General features: G+C 46.4%; 1 protein-coding gene across 3 annotated transcripts; it reads left to right on the top strand.

The window, feature by feature from the left end:
* Positions 1-981: 981 nt before the first annotated feature.
* CABYR (calcium binding tyrosine phosphorylation regulated) lies at positions 982-18,955 on the top strand. 3 transcript variants are annotated; one of them, XM_028098382.2, is made up of 6 exons: positions 982-1,031; positions 3,526-3,698; positions 3,798-3,851; positions 13,586-14,833; positions 16,858-17,461; positions 18,867-18,955. In XM_028098382.2, exons 2-5 carry the CDS (start codon positions 3,551-3,553, stop codon positions 17,454-17,456), a joined length of 2,049 nt encoding a protein of 682 aa, XP_027954183.2. In that variant the 5' UTR covers positions 982-1,031; positions 3,526-3,550; the 3' UTR covers positions 17,457-17,461; positions 18,867-18,955. The 3 variants fall into 3 exon arrangements, with proteins under 3 accessions (XP_027954183.2, XP_087875713.1, XP_027954184.2); XM_088019587.1 differs by having other exon boundaries at positions 13,586-13,936; positions 16,858-18,955; XM_028098383.2 differs by lacking the exons at positions 982-1,031; positions 3,526-3,698; positions 3,798-3,851 and adding an exon at positions 7,428-7,925 and having other exon boundaries at positions 16,858-18,955.
* Positions 18,956-19,297: the final 342 nt, after the last annotated feature.

Here is a 19,297-nt window from a genome sequence, read left to right as displayed (position 1 = left end):
AGGGGCATTCAGTAATTATTATATGGATGAATTAATATCCATAGAAAGTGTTCTGTGCATCATAGATGCATAGACCAGAGCCTTAACATTGCCCCTTATTTTTAAGAGCTCTGGAAGCCTTAACTGTTTGAGTTAAAAAAAAAAGTTTTTATCAGATAGATGCCCCGAAGATGTTATTTGATGGTTGATTTCCAGTGGTTCTTGTTTTTTAAATATATGAAAATGGATGACAATGAAGCCTGTTTGGAATTTGGGCCTCATGATTATGGTGGTGGTTAACGCCCAGCACAAACCTGTGAGCCTGCCTAGTGAGAGAGCGGGTGAGAGGAGTCCGCCTTGCCTCACTTTGGTCTGAAAGGCCGCGGGCTGCTGCCAGTGTGGTTTGGGGAGGACGGGTTGTGCCCGAGGTTGTGCAAGACCCGAATTAACGGACACTGGAAGCTTCAGGATTGGTGCCAAATTCTCTTTCCACGGGATTTTTCTCAAAAGGGAAAGTACTGTGTTGCATGAAATTAGTCGTTCTCTTTATACTAGTGTTTGTCATGTATACCGTGACATTAATTCTTCGAAAAGGTGACTGAAAAGTAACATTATGTTGGGCTGAGGGAGTAGTGTGAAGAGGCGCGGCGGTGACGGCGAGAACTGCCATAAATCTTACTTCTCTTTCCTTCTACAACAGCTCTTATTTTATATTGAGCGACCAAAAGCGCAGAGGCCGTCGCCTTGACTGACTCCTGGCCGTTTGAAAACGCCAGTTTCCCTACGCCCTTTCCTATTCTGTCAGAAAACTCGAGGCGCGCCCGCCCAGCAGAGTTCCAGCCTTTGTCCCCTTCTGCTCCCCATTGGCTGGGGGCGCCGAGGCTCCGCCTCCTTCCGTCGTGGCGGGGGCCCTCAACGGGAGGGAGGGGCTTTGTGACGCACGGCCCGGCGTCCGCAGGGGTATAAAGGCCCCCGCTGGGCGCGCCCGCTCCTACAGGAGCCGCCGGCAAGGGGGCAACGAGGAAGCTCTTTAGAGCATAGCCGGAAAGAAGGTGGGGCGAGTCTGGCGTAAAGGCCCCCCCCACCCTGCGGCGCCGGAGGCAGTTAGGCCCTCGGGGCGCCTCGCGCGGTGGGCTCAGTGGACGGTTCTTCCAGTGTTGGGGAAGGCGGAGGGCCTCCGGAGTGGGAGGCCGGTGGGGAAGGGCAGGCCCACACCGGCGAGTGTGGCGGAGCTCCCGGATCCCAGGCGAAGGGTCTGCCACCTGCGCCTCCTGAGCTAGTGGACGCGGAACCGGGACGCCCGCTCTCCCCCATTTCACTGCCCTTGCCACCAAACAAATCCAACGGCAGACCAAGTACAGATCCCAGCGTAGGTCTTGAGGGAATGAGTGGTTGTGTACTGTTGGACGTTTCCAACCAGCCCCCACTGGTGCGTCCTCAGCCTCCAGCACCGTTGTCCTGCTCAGGCGTTAGCCCTGGGGGAGTGGGTGAAATGGAAGTTAACGGTTCAGCGCGGGGGCTTCGGGGGTCGTAAAACTTGTTTTTGACAATCTTTAAAGGAGAGATGTGGGAAGAATTACGCAGTCACTTTTAAGCCATCTTCAACGTAGGTGTGTGAGAGTACCCGTTGATGTAGTCATGCTTGGTGTCCCAGGATTTCTCAACTTGCTCAGGACTGTTCTCTGCATGGGACTGTGTTGTAGGATGCTCGGCATCCCAGGTCCCAGGGCACAGAAAGGCCCCGCACCGGCCCAGTCTGGTGTGGGTGGGGGCGCGGCTACCACCTGCGCTGAAGAACCAATAGGATCACTGCATGGCCATTCTCGCCACCGTTGGTCGCATCAACTGCTAACTGCCTGCAGAAAAGGGTGTTTTGGTAGCTCCATCATGGCTATTAGTAAGCCACTTACCCGAACACGACTATCTGCTCTCACTGGAGTGCAAAGTGTGTACTTGAAAAAATGATATACGTATACACACACACACACACACACAAATATAGTGTAAGTATATATGTGGATCATACATACAATTACTGCCTATGTCCCTTGACGTTTAGCATGTGGACTTGCCAAAGCTGCTCCAGTAGTTTTTTAAAGATGGTTAAATTTTGTAAAGGTCCCATTGACTTAGAATACTCTAAGAGTAGGTTTTCATTAAAGGATTCAATACATTTAATTATATTCTCAAAGGTTTTGCTTTGGCCAATAGAGATTCATTTTTTCCCTGACCTTTGGGAAGATGAAATGCACTTTTAAATATTCAGCATTTTGCTATGACACATTACTTTTTATTAGAGGTTGGCTTTGACAATTACTATGACTAAACTGTGCAACTTATCCCCATGAAACTCATTACTCTCTTTACTGTAGGGATGTTGTTGACATGATTCGTTATCTCGCACTATTCTCCCCTTTATGAGGACTCGTAGGCGAAATTTCTCCTGGGTCTCCGTGTTCAGAGTACTTGTGATTCTCCCAGGCAACTGGTTTTTTTTTCCTTCAATCTCAGGAAACATGAATCATTTAACCAACTGTTTCCTATTTTGTATGTCTGGTAGCTCAGGGGCCGATTTGACACCCCATCTCTATCAAAGGGTAGGGCCTATGGCTTGTAGTGGGATACTAACCTTACCTGTAGCTTCATCATATTTTCCTAGCATAATTTTGCCCTTACCACTGAACTCATTTCCTTAAATACTTAATTTTGTTCTTTACATGTATTTATAAACCTCCTTAAATCATTTTCTACAATGAAACAACACACACACAGTTTAGAATGGCAACCTCTGCGACTCTTGAGCATTGTAGGTGAGACTATGCACTACCCTTGGTAGCACTTAAAATCCAGAAAGGCAGGAGGAGGGGCAGAGAGAGGAAAACAGGGGCAGAGGTTAAGGGAGGATATGAAGGAAGAAAGGCATATGGCGGTGGGTGGTATGATACCACAAGTAACATCCCTATTCTGATTAATGTTAAAGCAAAATTAAATTTAAAGCTAAAAATTGTATACTGAAAGCTGATCGATGTGCCAGGGATAGATTTAGAAATACGAGGAAAAAGACAGTTTCTTGTAGAAAAACCCAATTCTACATTTCTATTTGATGAAGGCATAGAAAAGCCAGTGCCCAGGTAGTTTGGAAGGATCTTGTTTAGACACAGACACATGAGCTTGATTCATCTGTCTTGAAATTGTACTGTATAAAATATTTACTGAATTTCGCAGGAACAAGTTTGGTTGTTTGATTTTTCCTTCTTTGTTTTTAATATCATCCTAGAGTTCTTGGCAGGGCTTTCCCCATGGGTTTCTTTAATAGTACCATATTGCTCATCTGCACATAATAAGCTATTGGTTGTGTATGTGTGTGTGTGTGTGTGTGTGTGTGTGTGTGTGTGAGGAATTAGCCCATTTTTGCTAGAATAAATGCCTAGAGATTAAACTCAAGCTAATAATTTCAGTAGGACATAGGTCTATTCTAAGAAACTATAGTTAACTCATGAACATTTTAATAAAAAACATATAAGACTTTGTTTTTCTTCATTATAGTTGAGATTACAGACATCCTGCCAAAATGATTTCTTCAAAGCCCAGACTTGTCGTACCTTATGGCCTCAAGACTCTGCTTGAAGGAGTCAGCAGGGCCGTTCTCAAAACCAACCCGCCAAACATCACCCAGTTCGCAGCAGTTTACTTTAAAGAACTTATTGTGTTTAGAGAAGGTTTGTTATTCCTTTAGATTATATATTTGTTGCTTTGAAAAGGAAGGCATTTTAAATTGGGCATTTTATGTATCTAATTTCCTGTATTTATTCCTTCAGGGAATACTTCTCTGGATATAAAAGATCTTGTTAAACAATTTCATCAGATTAAAGGTAAGTACAAGTGGTAACAGTTCAATAATACAGTGCATCATTGTTACCATACATTTAAGCTGAAGAAGGATGCCCATAAATATTTTCTGTTTAATCTCACTGATGTTTGTTAAAAATAAGCCATCAGTGTGATTATTTATTTGATCCATTTTTTAAAAAATCTGGAGATAGTTTGGAGGATTTTAAATCTTTAAAAAACAAATATAGGAAAAACTCATCTCCTGCAAACCATTTGGTACAATGAGACCTCGAACAGTGTGGATAAGCTATGATTCAAACCCTTTGTAATGTCCCCATCTTTAAGGAAGTACACTGAACTTTGAAGAAAATGAAGACTCAAATTATAATGAGTTACACTACCTAGGAAAGTTGTATAAACATTCTTCTTGGAAGATTTTTTTTTTTTTTATTAAACAAAGAAACATCCTTTTTTCTTTTTTCCTCCCTGTGATAGGTTAACTGCAGTCCAGTTGGAGGGCAGGAGATCAATTAGGGGTTACTGACCATCTTGTCTGTTCCAAGAGTCTCTAGATAGTGAAGAGAAGTTTTTCCTAGAAAATGGTCTTCTCCAGCCCATCTCTGTGGCCTAGGGCCATCCCTCTGCTTAGAAAAGAAGTTGTGTTTTATGTGTATATGTGTAAACGCCTATGTGAACATGACAGCATGAAATTGCATTGACGGAAGAGACAGGGAAAAAGAGAAAGGCAGAGTTTACATGATGGGAAGATCAAAGTAAAGGGATAAATTGGTCATCCCAGGGACAGGCATCCACATCTAAAAGAATGGTAACAAGAAGCTTTTGGCAGAATTTTGTGGAGAAAACAGAGACTCATGGTCAGTGAGGGAAATAAGGAAATAATTTTTGCCGCATTGGCTGGCCAATATTTTGGCATGACTGTAGAGAAAGAAAAGGTAGGATCAGCGAGGTTGAGCCACGTTTATACTCTGCCAGTTTGGTGATGCCAGTACATAGTCAAGCTAGGGAGAAGTCAGGAGTAGAACCTAGGACAATGTAAAAATTGAGGATTTGGATATGCAGTGAAAGACATACCCAAAACAGAAAACAAGACTAAAATGAGCAAGAGTCAGCATTTGAAGGGAGAGTGAAGCGCTGTCGTTCAGGAATATTTTACTCTCTAGTCTGACTGCTTCCCTGCAGGGTCCTGATGGCATTCTCAGCTTACCACGGGACTTAGGTCTGGGATTTGCTTGCCACCAGCGGGATATACAGACAAGTGCTAGAACACTGACCATTCTCCCCTTCCCTATTAGGTTGGTTTCCCAAGAAGTCAAGGTAATCATGGGCTTGTGCTCATGCCCTCTACACCAGGAGCTGTGTTTGAGAGGCCCGGGAGTGAGCAGGCTTCCCATGTTTGAGAATGGTGGTAAAGTTGGTGAATCGTTATGGGGGGAGGTAACTCAGGAACTTACCCACCATTCAACTTAGCAAGTGGACTAAACTAATGTGGATTAGTTTAATTAACAGACTGAACTAGTGGAACAGCTATACTTCCGATGGAGGGAATAAGAGGGAGATACTTTTCTTCTCCGGTAACTGCGGATACCAAGGCAATTTATATAACGTGCAGATAATCCTAAAAGTGAGCTCCCGTATGGTTGTAGATATAGATTGCTCTTTGGTAGTAGAGTAGGAATGAACGTTGCTTGTTCTAGTTTACTGGGGAGATGGGAAGGTAACATGAAAGTATGACCAGATGACCAGAAAATAGAGTTCTTTGTTACTGTCTAATACCAGTTTGGCTCATTTATCTGCCTTTTATTGTCATATCAACTGGTTTCTTATTGGCAAACAGTGTCCATTAACTTAGGTCCTATCAGAGAGACTGCACAAGTCCCATCTACATCCAGGAAAGCATCACTCTGGGCTAAAGAGGGACTGTGTAGGGATGTACACCATAAGATTTCCATTTGGTAGGGCTTCTCCTCCCCTGAATGACATCCTCCTATCTTCTAACTGGTTTAATTCCTCAACTGCTATTCCTGTGGGAGTGCCAAGCACATTTGGCTGCATGGTGGTTCGGTTCTCTACAATAAAAATGTGGAAAGAACAGGTGGCATCTTTTGCTTCCTCTAAATACACTTCCCTTATGTGGATCCCTGTGTTAGGTATGGATGGTGGCACCTTTAATACCCTACATGCTCTGTTGGTCCCAGGGATTGTGGCTCACCCAGGCTTTCCGTGATTTGCAATATGGGAACATGGACCATTCTTTGAAGACTATGTCTGCTGTCTCTTATTCTGGTCTTTCGGTCTCTTCAGCATGAGGCGAGGTCAACCCAAAGGCAGCATCAGGTATTAGCACTTGGTAATGTGGGGCAAAGGCTCACTCGCATCCCTGGTGCCCTGGTCCCCACTCATCTCCTGGCTATCAGATGTGAGCATGAAAGACAATTTGTTTTATGTCCACAGTACATCCCTGCACATATCATTTTTTTTATTTGAACACTTCATCCTGGATTTTTCTTGGAATGAAGCCCATTTTTGGTAGGCTTCTTTATAGGACCAGTAGTGTTTACCCCTCTCCCCAGTGCCTTTAAAAATTCATGTAAACTCAGATGATGGAAGAGGGAGGAGGAAAAGAACCAGACCCGAGAGCAAAATTTTCTTACTTCTGTTCTCTCATCGCTTCCCTCATTTTCCAGAGCCTAGGAATTTTGGGGTGGCCCTGGCTCTGTCCAGGCCTCCCCTGTGGCTTTTGACCCACATTATGCCCATTTCCAAAGCAGCTCATGCTGTGAAACACTTCCTGGTTTAATTCTGCAACTGGATGAACCAGATCTCACTATCAGATGAATCAGAGAAAGTGCCCCCATTTTTCAGTCTTTTTTTTTTTTTTTTCATTTTTCAGTCTTCTCAGGAGAGTTTCTTCATTAATAGCACTGAACCATTAATTGAGGGGATTTTAGAAACTCAGGTGATCTTTTAAGGCAAAAGAGTTGTCTCTTAAGTTCTACCACTTACTATGTCACAGGTAGGAAATGAAGGGAAAGAGGAATGGAATTACCGAGTACAGGCATACGTTGGAGATTGTGGGTTCTGGTCCAGACCACCACAATAAAGCGAATATTGCAGTAAAGCCAGTTAAATGAACTCTTTTGGCTTCCCAGTGCACATAAAAGTTATGTTTATACCATACTGTAGTCTACTAAATGCGCAATATTATGTTTAAAAAAAAGGTGTATGTATCAATTTTAAAAAATACTTTATTGCTAAAAAAAAATGCTAACTACCATCTGAGCTTCCAGAGAGATGCCTTGATGTTGGTGGCTGCTGACTGATCAGGGTGGTGGTTGCTGGTGGTTGGGGTGTCTGTGGCAATTTCTTAAAATAAGACATCAGTGAAGTTCGCTGCACCGAATGACGCTTCCTTTCAGGAACGATTTCTCTGTAGCATGAATGTTGTTTGACAGCATTTACACACAAAAATTCTTTCAAAATTAGAGTCAATCTCAACCCTGCTGCTGCTTGATCAACTAAGTTTATAGAATACTGTACATTCTTTGTTGTCATTTCAACAGTTTTCACAACATCTCCACCAGGATTGTAGATTCCATCTCAAGAAAGGACTTTCCTTGCTCATCCATAAGAAGCAACTCCTCATCTGTTCAAGTTTGATCGTGAGCTTGCAGCAAAGCAGTGCCATCCTCAGGCTCCGCTCCCAGTTCTAGTTCTCTTGCTGTTTCCACCACATCTGCAGGGATTCCTCCACTGAAGTCTGGAACCCCTCAAAGTCATCCATGGGGCTGGAATCAACTTCTTACTTTAACTCCTGTTAATGTTGATATTTTGACCTCATCCCATGAATCACAAATGTTTTTAATGGCATCTTAAGAGTGGTGAATCCTTTCCAGAAGGTTTTCATCTGACTTCACCCAGATCCATCCAAGGAATCATCTTTTACAATGATAACCTTACAAAACGTGTTTCTTAAATAACGAGACTTGAAAGTTGAAATTACTTCTTGATTCATGGACTGCAGTACAATATATTAGCAGGCATGAAACCACATTCAGCTCATTGTACCACTCCATCAGAGCTCTTGGGGTGACCAGGTGTGTTGTCAATGAATAGTAATATTTTGAAAGGAATCTTTTTTTCTGAGCAGCAGGTCTCAACAGTGGGCTTAAACTACTCAGTAAATTGTAGTGTAAACAGACATGATGTCTTCTAAGCTTTGTTGTTCCATTTCTAGAGCACAGGCAGAGTAGATATAGCATAATTCTTAAGAGCCCTAGGGTTATCAGAATGGCAAAGGAGCTTTGGCTTCAACTTAAAGTCACCAGCTGCAGTAGCCCCTAACAAGAGAGGCAGCCTGTCCTTTGAAGCTTTGAAGCCAGGCATTGACTGCTCCTCTCTAGCTGTCCAAGTCCTAGATGGCATCTTCTAATATAAGAATGTTTCATCTACATTGAAAATCTATTGTTTGGTGTAATCACCTTCATTAATGATCCCAGAGCTTCTGAATCACTGGCTGCAGCTTCTCCATCAGCACTTGGTGCTTCACCTTGCACTTTGATGTCATGGAGGCGGCTTCTTTCCTTAAACCTCATGAACCACCCTCTCCCAGCTTCAGAATTTTCTCCTGCAGCTTCCTCACCTCTCTCAGCCTTCCCAGAATTGAAGAGAGTCAAGGCCTAGCTCTGGATTAGGCTTTGGCTTAAGGGAATGTTGTGGCTGGTTTGATCTTCTATCCACACCATTCAAACCTTCTCCATCTCAGCAATAAGGCTGTTTTGCTTATCATTTGTGTGTTCACTGGGTTAGCACTTTCAATTTCCTTTAAGAACTTTTCCTTTGCATTCATGACTTGTCTAACTGGTTGGCAGAAGAGGCCTAGCTTTCGGCCTCAGTTTTCAAATGCCTTCCTCATTAAGCTTAATCACTTCTAGCTTTTGATTTAATGTGCGAGCCACGTGGCTCTTCCTTTCACTTGAACATTTAGAGGCCATTATAGGGTTATCGACTGGCCTAATTTCAATATTGTTGTGTCTCTGGGAATTAGGGAGGCCCTAAGGGAGGGAGACAGACGGGGGAACAGCCAGTTATTCGTGCTTGACATAGGGCTGCCACAAACCTTCAATTTGTAAAAAATACAGTATTTGTGAAGTGAAATAAAGTGAAATGCAGTGAAATGAGATATTTTGTCCTAGATACTTACAAAATATTTCATTATTTAAGGCAACTTCATAAGTAGGTGACATCATTGCAATTTTACTTAAGAGAAATCTGATGCTTGGGCATGATTAAAAAACTTGTAAGCTTCCAAATATTAATTGGTAGGGTTAGGATCGAAACTTAGATCTTCCTAGCAGTGTAACTCATGCTCTTTCCATAGTAAATAACATTCTATGATTCCTCTGGAAAAACTTGAAATTCTTGAACTGAAAGAGTAAAGAAGAATTTTAGCTCCCTTTCCCCATAGTGTCTCCTCCTCTTTCACTTCTTCTCTCCGGTCACCTTCTTGTGTAGAACCCGAAGCCAGATTGGGCTAGGTTGTCCTAGTTCACTTTTTCACCACTCAGTGAGGGTAGGACAGTGGTTTCCCCATGCAGACGAGATCTCAACACCATCCCCTTCCATCCCCCTCAGCTTAACCGAGTCTAGTTTCTAGTATCAGCCCTGTCCCGTTTCCAACAAAGGCAGGAAATAGCTAACTCTTTGGAAAAATCAAGAAGGTCTAGCCCAACTGAGTTAACCTGTTAACTTTTCTTTCTTTTTTTTTTTTAAAGATTTTATTTATTAAAAAAAAGATTTTATTTATTTGAGAGAGACAGATAGTGACAGAGAGAGAAAGAAAGAGCACAAGCTGGGAGGAGAGGGAGAAGCAGGCTCCTGCGGAGAAGGGAGCCCGATGCGGGACTCGATCCCAGGACCCCTGGGACCATGACCTGAGCCGAAGGCAGACGCTTAACGACCGAGCCACCCAGGCGCCCCAAACTGTTAACTTTTCTTACTGATCCTGGACATTCTTGGCTTGGCCATAAATTGTAATTATAATCATGCACTGCTGCTGATCATTGGGCCCAATTTCAATTTCTATGCAGCACCACAGCAGTTATGCATATCATTAAATGTCTTGAGTTATTCATATTAAATATTCATAATGTTTTTAGTTTAATTCTTATGCCAAATTCTATTTTTTTGCATTATTTTCACAGTTGGTTACACATACTTGTGGCTATTCTCTCTTAAGTAAATGAGAAATGTATCAATTTCAGGACAATCTATACTAAATTGTGTGAAGCTCTGGTGCTAGTCTGCACTTTCCTGGGCATTTTGTCAAGTAAGGCTATACTGATTCCCTCAACAGGGATGGGTAGTGTGCCAAAACGATCCTTTTTATTTCTTGAGGTCTCCTATTTGCCTAGGCAGGGTGGTAATTTGTACCAAGGTAAGAATTTCATTAAGTTTAAAAAAGGTTCAAATGATTGTTTGAACCTGGTTGTGATATTGGAGGGGGATCTGGGTCATTTATGTTTTCCATTGTGGTAAGATTAATCAGTTGGGGAATAGTCCATACGAAAGAAGGCAAATAAATCATGGAACCAGTCAATGGTATAGTCAAGAGGTGGGGTCAGATTGGCAGCCTAGGGCAGAAATACAGGGTTCGGATTAAGGGAGGAAGCCGATGTGGCAGACCAGGTAAGTGAGGACAGTGGGGTCAGGGACACTAGGGCGCTGGAGTCAGTATGAGCAGGAAGAACATCTTGGACCGGAGACGGTTAAGTGTAGCTCTTTGCTCACCAGGAACATTTGCTAGCGCCCTATTGTTCACAAAATCCAAACTCTTCAATGTCACAGGGATATTTTTGAAAAATATTAAACTAGTGTATATTGATTTCAGGTAGCCTCCCATTGTTCCTGTTAGCTCCGTCCATCCCTACCCATTGAAGCATTCATTTGCTTTAGGGGAAATGTGAATAGGAAGTCATTACTCAGTAGTGAGTTTCCAAAGTTCATAGTAAGAAACACTTCGGAGTTTCTCAGGAGCCTGTTTTTGTTGAGAGAAGATTCTCTTGGAATTTCCAGAGCTGACTTTTAAGAGCCAAAGCTACCAGAATCAAGTTTTTATTTTATATATGCCATAGGATATAAGCTCATTTCCTGCTGCAAAGGGAAGGGAAATAGGAAGTCCTTCCTGGTGTGGGACTGTGGTGCCGGGGCGTGGGGAGTGCACACGAAGTGCTAGCTGAGACCGAAAGTGGTTATAAGGAAGGTGGGGAGAATCTCTGACTGGAATGCTCTAAAACCTGACCAAAAGGCTTGTGCTCTGCTTTCCCGGGGGTCTCTCAGAGCGGCTGCATGGTTAGCATGGCTCTGCATTTAGCATAACACATGCTACCTTACGTTCAGCACCTGTGCTGTAATTGTCATGCTCAGACCTGCAGTAAGTGTTGAATAAAAGAATTAAATGTGAAGAGGTAGATTAGAAATCATGGAGAGTCTTTCTCAGATGGGCCACAGATGAGATTTCTGGTGTCCCAGGGCCCGTACGTGGCTGGTAGTTGGTCCAGATGTGTTCCGATAGTCCCGGAGTGCTGACTAGCAGGGAATCGGGCTGGGACAAAGTGACGTTACTCACCCTGCCAGCAGAGAGCTATAGCACATACTGTTCAAGCTGGGGACAAAATAAAAATTGGCAGCTAGGCCTCCGATGCTAAAGAGGACCAAATTAAATTAGGAAGGGCATCTCCCAGGAAATAACAGGCCCATTTTCCACAAAGTGGAAAACCTTAAGTGAATACGGCCACATCAGGGACTAACGCCTAGAGCCCAAGCACTAGGAGCGGGGGCTCTCCTTGAGGCCACCCGAGAGCCAGCAAAGAGCAACGTGGGTCAGAGCCAGAGCTGACTCTAGCATTCAGCTTCCTTCTTTAGAAGTGGGCGAAACTTTGATAAATAGCCCCCAAAGGTTGAATAATTAACCAAAAGAGACTTTAATCTAGAAGGGCTAAATATTTTTAACCTATTATCAAGTAAATTTTGCCATTTGGAGACAAGCATTTTAATGCAAATAGAGCAAGTAATGCGTTCTGACAAATCTGTCATAAATTTTGATCCCTTTCCAAGACCAGGCCGTGCAAAGCTTTCTGCGATCTGAATCTCTCCTCCCTTTGCCGCCATCTCTCTCTGCACCAGCCAGACAGCTTGTCATCGCCTGGTTTCTGACTTCTGCTACTTCCCTCTCCAGGAGTCGCTCCGCACCTTTCAAATCCTACCTATCCGTAAAGTCCAATTCACTATTTCACTTTACAAATTTTTCAATTCCTACCCATTGCCAGATGCTGTGCTAGGGGAAAGTCAGTGCAGGAAGAGATCTTTCACTCTCAGCTATGATGGAGGGGCTGCTATCACACTTAGCTTCCTCTCATCAACCATCATAAAAGCTGGAGCAATTCTGTAAAACAAAGTCCAGTGCCTGGATTCTTGGGAGGAGTTCACGGAAAGTGAGCCCCCTCTTCACCCTAGCAGCATTTCTCAACTTCTTGCACAAGGCAAGCGAGGCCCAGCACAGAGTGGAAGTGGGTGTCTGGGAAGAGAAAATGGAGGGTTTGGGGCTACTACTATGGCTGGGATTTGGGCAACAAAGCATCAGAGAGGGGGTGTTTGCAGAGGAGCCCCCCAAAGTCTACAAAGCCATTTCCTTTGGGTTGCTGGCCAACTCCCGAGCTGCCTGTGTGTGCAGGACAGCTTGACGCTTAGCAGGGAAAAGCTGGTGGGAGACTAGAAACTGAGTGGGGATTTCGGAAGCGGGGTGCTGTTGGGGGTGGTGGGTTTGGGCCCAGCTGACACGAAGAGGCTTGTGAAGCCCTGGCGATGCAGTGAGACCCCAGGAGGGTCAGAGCCGAGGAATAAAGACAGTGTGCGAGGAGTAAGAACCAACCTCAAACACACCCACTTTCTGCTTTTCCTGCCGATGTCATTGTGATACACAGGAAATGCTTCCCCAAGAGAAAAAGCACAGTGGAGCAAGCAGCTGTGAAAGTGGCTGATGAGGGAGGGTGTGGGGCGCAGACAGAGAAGAGGGTTTCACAGCATCTTCCCCGCCCTAGGAGCTCCTCTAGGTAATCCGCTGACGGATCCAGAGGTCTCTTCTTGCCCCTCTTGTCTGGGTCAGTTCGACTTTGGCTGCTGCATTGTCATGCCTCGCCAGCAAGTGCTACCATTTTTAGGTCAGACTACAGGATGTTTCCTAATGTCGAAATATCCTATAGGCCCCGTTTTCCCACTCATTGTTAAATTTTATATACCAGTTGTCTTAAGTTGAGCACTGCCTTTATTAACATGACAGCATTTGTTTCATTAAGCTATTCCATCAGCTGAAGATCAGATCACTTACTGCTCAGATGGAACCCCCCTTCCCAGAACCCTTGGGTTTTGTGTAGAAGTTTAGATCAGGAACTTTTTCCATGGAGGGTTCCAGCTTCCTTCGTTCTAGGCAGAGTCATGGTCTTTCCCCCTGACACGGACCAGCTGAAGGTGGTATCTGACTCCGTTTTGTCACGGTGCTACGTAGTCCCTGATTTCTGAGATGAGCTGAGGTGTCTTCTGAGTGGGTAAGGACAGGGAAGTTTCAGTACCCACTCTAAATCACAGGTGCTGAAATTGGGCAAAACCCTTCTGTGTCCTGACATCTGAAAGTTCAACCTATTACTGCTTTAAAATTGAGGCGGGGGGAATATCTGCTTATTAACCCATCTGGCTTTTTTAGTAGAGAGGTGGTCAGAAGGAACGACACAAGAGAAGAAAGCAGAATGTATGAAAAAACAGGTAGGAACGTCTACAGTTTCCCAAGAACCTACACGGATGGAGAAATCTACGGACACAGATGAGGACAATATTGCTGGGCCACTGTTTATGAACAAAACCACTCAGTTCCCATCAGTTCACTCGGAGGTGCTCCAGGAACCTGAGGAGACACCCGAAGCAGCTCGTGGTTCCAGTTCGAAACCGTCTACCCCTAAGGGGATGACCCCACCCTCATCACCACCTCCAGCAGCCGCGTCACCCGAGTTTGCTTATGTCCCAGCAGACCCAGCTCAGTTTGCTGCTCAGATGTTAGGTAAAGTTGCATCTGTTCATTCTGATCAGTCTGACGTGTTAATGGTGGATGTGGCCACGAGTATGCCTGTGTTTTCCGACGAGGTGCTGAGCTCAGAGGCTGCTGAAGATGCCCGGGCAGCCACTCCTGCGTATTCTGCAGAGGGGGCAGCCCTGCAGGTTCTGAGCCAAACGGCTGTCCATGTAGAGTTGGGTTCTAAACTTAAAGACGATGAGGCTGAACCAGCAGCGGCTTCCTCCTTCCCCTTGCAGGATGAACAAGACCCTCCTGCTTACGATCAAGCTCCCGAGGTCCCTTTGCAGGCCGATATTGAGGTCACCTCATTCGTTCACATATCATCTATCTATAACCAAGAGCCCGTGACTGAAGGAGTTACTTATGTCGAGCAAATACCAGAACACATAGTTATCCCTTTCACTGATCGCGTTGCTTCTCTTAAAGCAAACGAGCCACCACTTAGTCCCATTCCTGTAGCACTCGCCACAGGCGTGTCCGAGAAACCTGTAGGCTCGGTAAAACCGCTGGAGGAGGATGTGAATTGTTCCTCGGTCCATGTGGAGGCAGGAGCAGCCATTCTGCCCCCTAACACCTCTTTGAAAGGCCAGCCTGCACAGTTCCCAGATGCAGAGGGCCCCACCAAAGCAGTAGGCTCTGAAAAACTTCTGCACGTTGAAATGGAGTTCACTGCCCTAGTCCCTGGCAACCCTGGGCAGGGGTCCCCGGGAAGCTCTGCAGCCCAGGAGATGGAGGTCAAACTCATGCTCTCTGGGGAAGCTACCACTGCAGTGCTCTCGGCTGCGCCGGGAAGGGCAGCTGGTGGTACCCCCCCTCCTGTTCCAGAACCCGAACCCAAGCCACAAGGGGAAGCAGCACTTGAACAAGGTTTGATGGAGCCAGGTAAGAAAACCCAGATACTTACAAAATTACCAATGACATTTTCAGGTGACCTCTGTATTTCAGGTTAACCACGGACGTGGGCTCCCTCCAGGTTGGTCAAAAGGCTCCATTTTCAATAGCTTGTAAGATGGCAAACCTCTGTAAAGGCCTTGTCGTACTTGAGATTTTACTCTTATGAGAGGAGTGATTTTTAAAGTGACATCACCACAGCTTGGCCTCCCAGTTGGGTCACCTAGCACTTTCGGACAGAGCACACGGAGTGAAAAACCTGAAGAGCCTCCTGTCAGGCCCCAAATCTGTTGCGAACGTGGGCCCAGGGGGTGTTGCTTTGAAATGGCTCACTTGTGAGTGTAACCTCCAACCACACAACGCCCTCCGGAGAGACATGGTGGTGTGTCGCCCCTGCTTTCGCCCTGCAGTGGGAGAGAGCCCTGCAAGCGGGTGCGGGGAGCCCTGGCTCCCTGCTGGGGGGGGGGGCGGGTAGGGGGGGGCTCCTGCAGCCGCGGGGGCAGCCCCAGAGCTGGACGGAGCGGACGGCTCTGCCGCACTTCTGTCCCCCGGGTGAGCACAGGGGCTGCGGCAGCTAAGCCGACTGGCCTCCTCCCGTCAGCAACCCCGACGGGGCGGGAACCCCACCGCCTACTGGGCTGCCAGACATCGCCCGGGCTTGCCCGTGACACAGACCTGGCTTGATCTCTCCCTCCCTCCAACTCGGGACTTAGGTCTGCCCCCCTCTCGCCCCCTCCCTTTGAGGGCTAGATGGAGCCGACCTCCCCGCTCCCTTTTGCAGAAACCCTCTCCACGCTGACTCTTCCCAGAGCTGGAACGGGTCAAGTGTTACCAAAGCAGGTGTTCTGGGATCAAATTCTGTCTGGCAGTGTGACGGGATCTGCACCACTGAAAAGGCTGAGGGCAGCGCTGGGAGCTGGCACGCGGGACGGGCATGCCCCTTGTGGCAGGAGTGGCAGTGGCACCCCAAGTCCCCGCTCCCCAGTGCCTCGCCCTTTTTCTAAAGCACCACGTGGAGATTTCAAACGGAAGACTAGGCTCGTACGTATTTTTTAACTGGCTTGCAGAAGGATCCATTGACTGCATCTGAAGCTATTGAAAACTTACCAGCTTAATCATGTGCATAGTGTTCTGTTCTTTACTGGGGAAGAAGAAAAGCTGCACCAGTGATGCGAGGCCCAGTGTTCAAACGGTGAACTCAGTACAATTTGGGCCCCATGCTACTCCTCTGTCGGGAAGGAGTTTCGCCTCCATCCCATCTTCTGGGACTTAGTTCTCCAAGACAGTACTGTCTTCATTAGGCAAGTCAAACTTGCCATCACAGATGCCTTGGTGTTAAGCAGACGGATGGCACTCCTAGAAGGTTTTTTTTTTCCCCCCTGCAAGAACCCCTCTGGGACCAACCAGCCTCTTACTGCCACCTAGGACCTATGATTTCAAGCCTTGCCTACAGAGGGTGCTCTCTCGGGTTCTGAGTCCTAGATTATGTGATGTTCTGTGTGTGGTGACCAATTAATGTGAGATTATGGGGCCTGTGAAGGGCCAGAGATAACTGATGTGACCAAAAGATGACGCCCCGTGCAGACTTTAGTAAAGAAAAAGTCACTATGCAGATGCATTAACATTTTTTCACTGGCTTCACACACACTTCAATTGATTCTTTTGGATCAAGCCCCAAATGTGGATCCTCCACGTCCTGTGTGTGGGCGCTACGGTGGCTACGTCTCAAGCTGGCCGCCCCAGGACCGGCGGCTTCGGATGAGACTGCTGCTTCCGGCACAACCCGAGCGCCCCTGCCACCTGCTGGCACGACCCTGTCCTCACTTTCCAGTGGCAGAGAGCCTCACTTTCACATTACCAAACACGACTGAGCCCTCTCTATAGCACGCTTTATGGCACATGTTACTACCACAGCGGTTTGTTTATATGTAAAGGAAATTTACAAAGACATTTCTGTGCATAGTGCCTGATACAGAGACCAACCTTTAATGCCTGCAAATTTTTTTTTTTTATAGCCATAGCAGCAAGCGAAGCAGGACAACCACCACCATACTCTAACATGTGGACCCTTTATTGTCTAACTGATATGAATCAACAAAGTCGCCCATCACCGCCACCTGCACCTGGGCCTTTCCCCCAAGCAACCCTCTATTTATCTAATCCTAAGGATCCACAGTTTCTGCAGCAGCCACCGAAAGTTACTTCTCCAACTTACGTGATGATGGACGATAGCAAGACGACCAGTGCCCCACCTTTTATTTTAGTAGGCTCGAATGTTCAGGAAGCTCAGGATTGGAAACCTCTTCCTGGACATGCTGTTGTTTCTCAGTCAGATGCCTTGAAGAGATATGCTGCAGTCCAAGTACCCATTGCTGTTCCTGCAGATCAGAAATTCCAGAAACATACCCCAAATCCCCAGAATGGTAGTCCTCCTCCAAGTGGACAAGATGTCCCCAGGCCACAAAGCCCAGTTTTTCTTTCTGTTGCATTCCCAGTAGACGATGTAGCCAAAAAAGGTTCAGGATCGGGTGACAAACATACTCCCTTTGGAAGTTACGGTATTGCTGGAGAAATAACCGTGACTACTGCCCATGTTCGCAGAGCAGAAACCTAAAAATGGTAGGTAAATTTTCCTACCATAATATGTGGGCCTTAACACACTAGTACTTTGATTTGTTGACCTGGAGATAGAGATATTTACGGAAATTGAATGGAGATGTGCAGAGTCGGGGTTCCCAAGTTCATTACCCCCAATTAATAAGAAATGCACAGTAGGTGCACTGCACCAGGATGACTCACACTGAGGACTTGGGGCCTAAGACATGAACCCATCCACTCAATCACCTTTGAATACCTGGTGGTTCAGCTAGCCCCGTGGAAGATGCTAAAAAGGGATGGCTTTACAAGAAAAAAAGACATTGGGTGGGAACTTTTAATCTAATTGGTAGGTGAAGGGGTGGGTCAGAGCAGGGGCCAGACGTGAGCACTTCGGCCAACTGGAGAGAGAGGTGAGAAGTCAGAGATGCCGTGGAGCACCCTGTCACTGTAGTAGGTTTGTTCCCTTGGAGAGTGAAGATTTACAGCATGGGCAGGTTGGAAACACCCGAAGGAGCCAAAACAACTGGCATTACCTGGATCAGACCCTTTAATCACAAATCATCTTTAAGTTCTTCGTCCCACCAGTACCCAATGCCCTGTCCCGTGCTCATCCCAACCTTCCCCCTGTGTGTGGCCAGAGCAAGGCCCGGACCTCCCCCTCCATGGGGGGATGGGCTGGAGGGTTCAGGACACCATGCTAAGAATGGTGAGGACAACAACGCTGACACAGCCCTGCTTTGTTAGGGTGGTCAGGCCCGGATGTCAGCTGACCCCTGAGTCCCAAGAAGGAACCAGCCTTGCAGGGAGCGTACAGACCGGGCCTAGGGCTAGAAAGAGCAGGACTCCGACATGGCAAGGAGGCCAAAATGATGCTGGTGGGGAGGAGCTGGGGACGGCCCCTAAGACGACGCTGGAGCTGTGAGGGGGGCGGGGCATATGATTCAGGGCCCCTAGATCCGTAGGACAGACACGGGGGTTGACAGAAGAATGACAGACCTAGAAGGCGGGAGGAGGTCACTAGAGGAAGCAGGGAGACAAGAAGGTACAATGCAAGGGTCAAACCCACACCCCAGTGAGTTCAGTTACTTCAATGTGTGGGAATTTCACACTGAATATCCGATGGGCAAAAGCTAGATTTCCTTCACAGGCAGGTTCAAGTACTCTAGGGACAGTATTTAGGGAGATAACTCCATTATCAAATCTTAGCTCCATATGCCCTTCTCTGCCTTTGTAGAGTTTCAGTGGAATTGTCAGAATGGCTGTTTTCAGCATGAAATGCTGGGACACTTCAGTGCAAATGCACAGACAGCTACATGACTAGATAAGAATTTAGTAAGCGGAGGGTAGACCACCCATTTCTGATCTGCCGCTCACTTTACGTGTTCGGTTTTGTGATTAAACAATTCACTGTTTACATTTCTAACAGATGCTGGAAATGATGCCGTTTGAGCCAACGTTCAAGGTGGAGTCTGCCACCGAGCGTACTTTGTCAATAAACTTCATGCAAGCATAAAACCCTGTGCTCTTATTTTGTAACTTAGGACAATCGAATACCAAAGGCCTGTAATCTTTTCAGACAGATGTAGCCTTTCCCAACTCTGTATGCACCGCCGAAGAAAACATTCCCACTCTACTAGCAGAGCTACTCGGCTTTCTAGGCGGGTCTTCCCACTCGGTGAGTTTGTTTGGCATTCCCGGCAGGCGGCTAGCGGAGCCCTCCCGAGAATACTCACCCAGAGACCACTGGCTCCGGGGTCCTGCGGACGGCAGCACAGGGACTTCTTGGTAAGGACACTCAGTAACTGAGGATCAGATTAAGAAACCACTTTTGGGACGCCTGGGCGGCTCAGTCAGTCA

This window comes from Eumetopias jubatus, unplaced genomic scaffold (assembly GCF_037043125.1).
Source record: "Eumetopias jubatus isolate StellerSeaLion01/CBP00866 unplaced genomic scaffold, mEumJub1_p1.0 scaffold_16, whole genome shotgun sequence".
Classification (NCBI taxonomy): domain Eukaryota; kingdom Metazoa; phylum Chordata; class Mammalia; order Carnivora; family Otariidae; genus Eumetopias; species Eumetopias jubatus.
The sequence above is the reverse complement of the archived record's forward strand: the minus strand, read 5'-3'. Positions and strand labels throughout refer to the sequence as shown.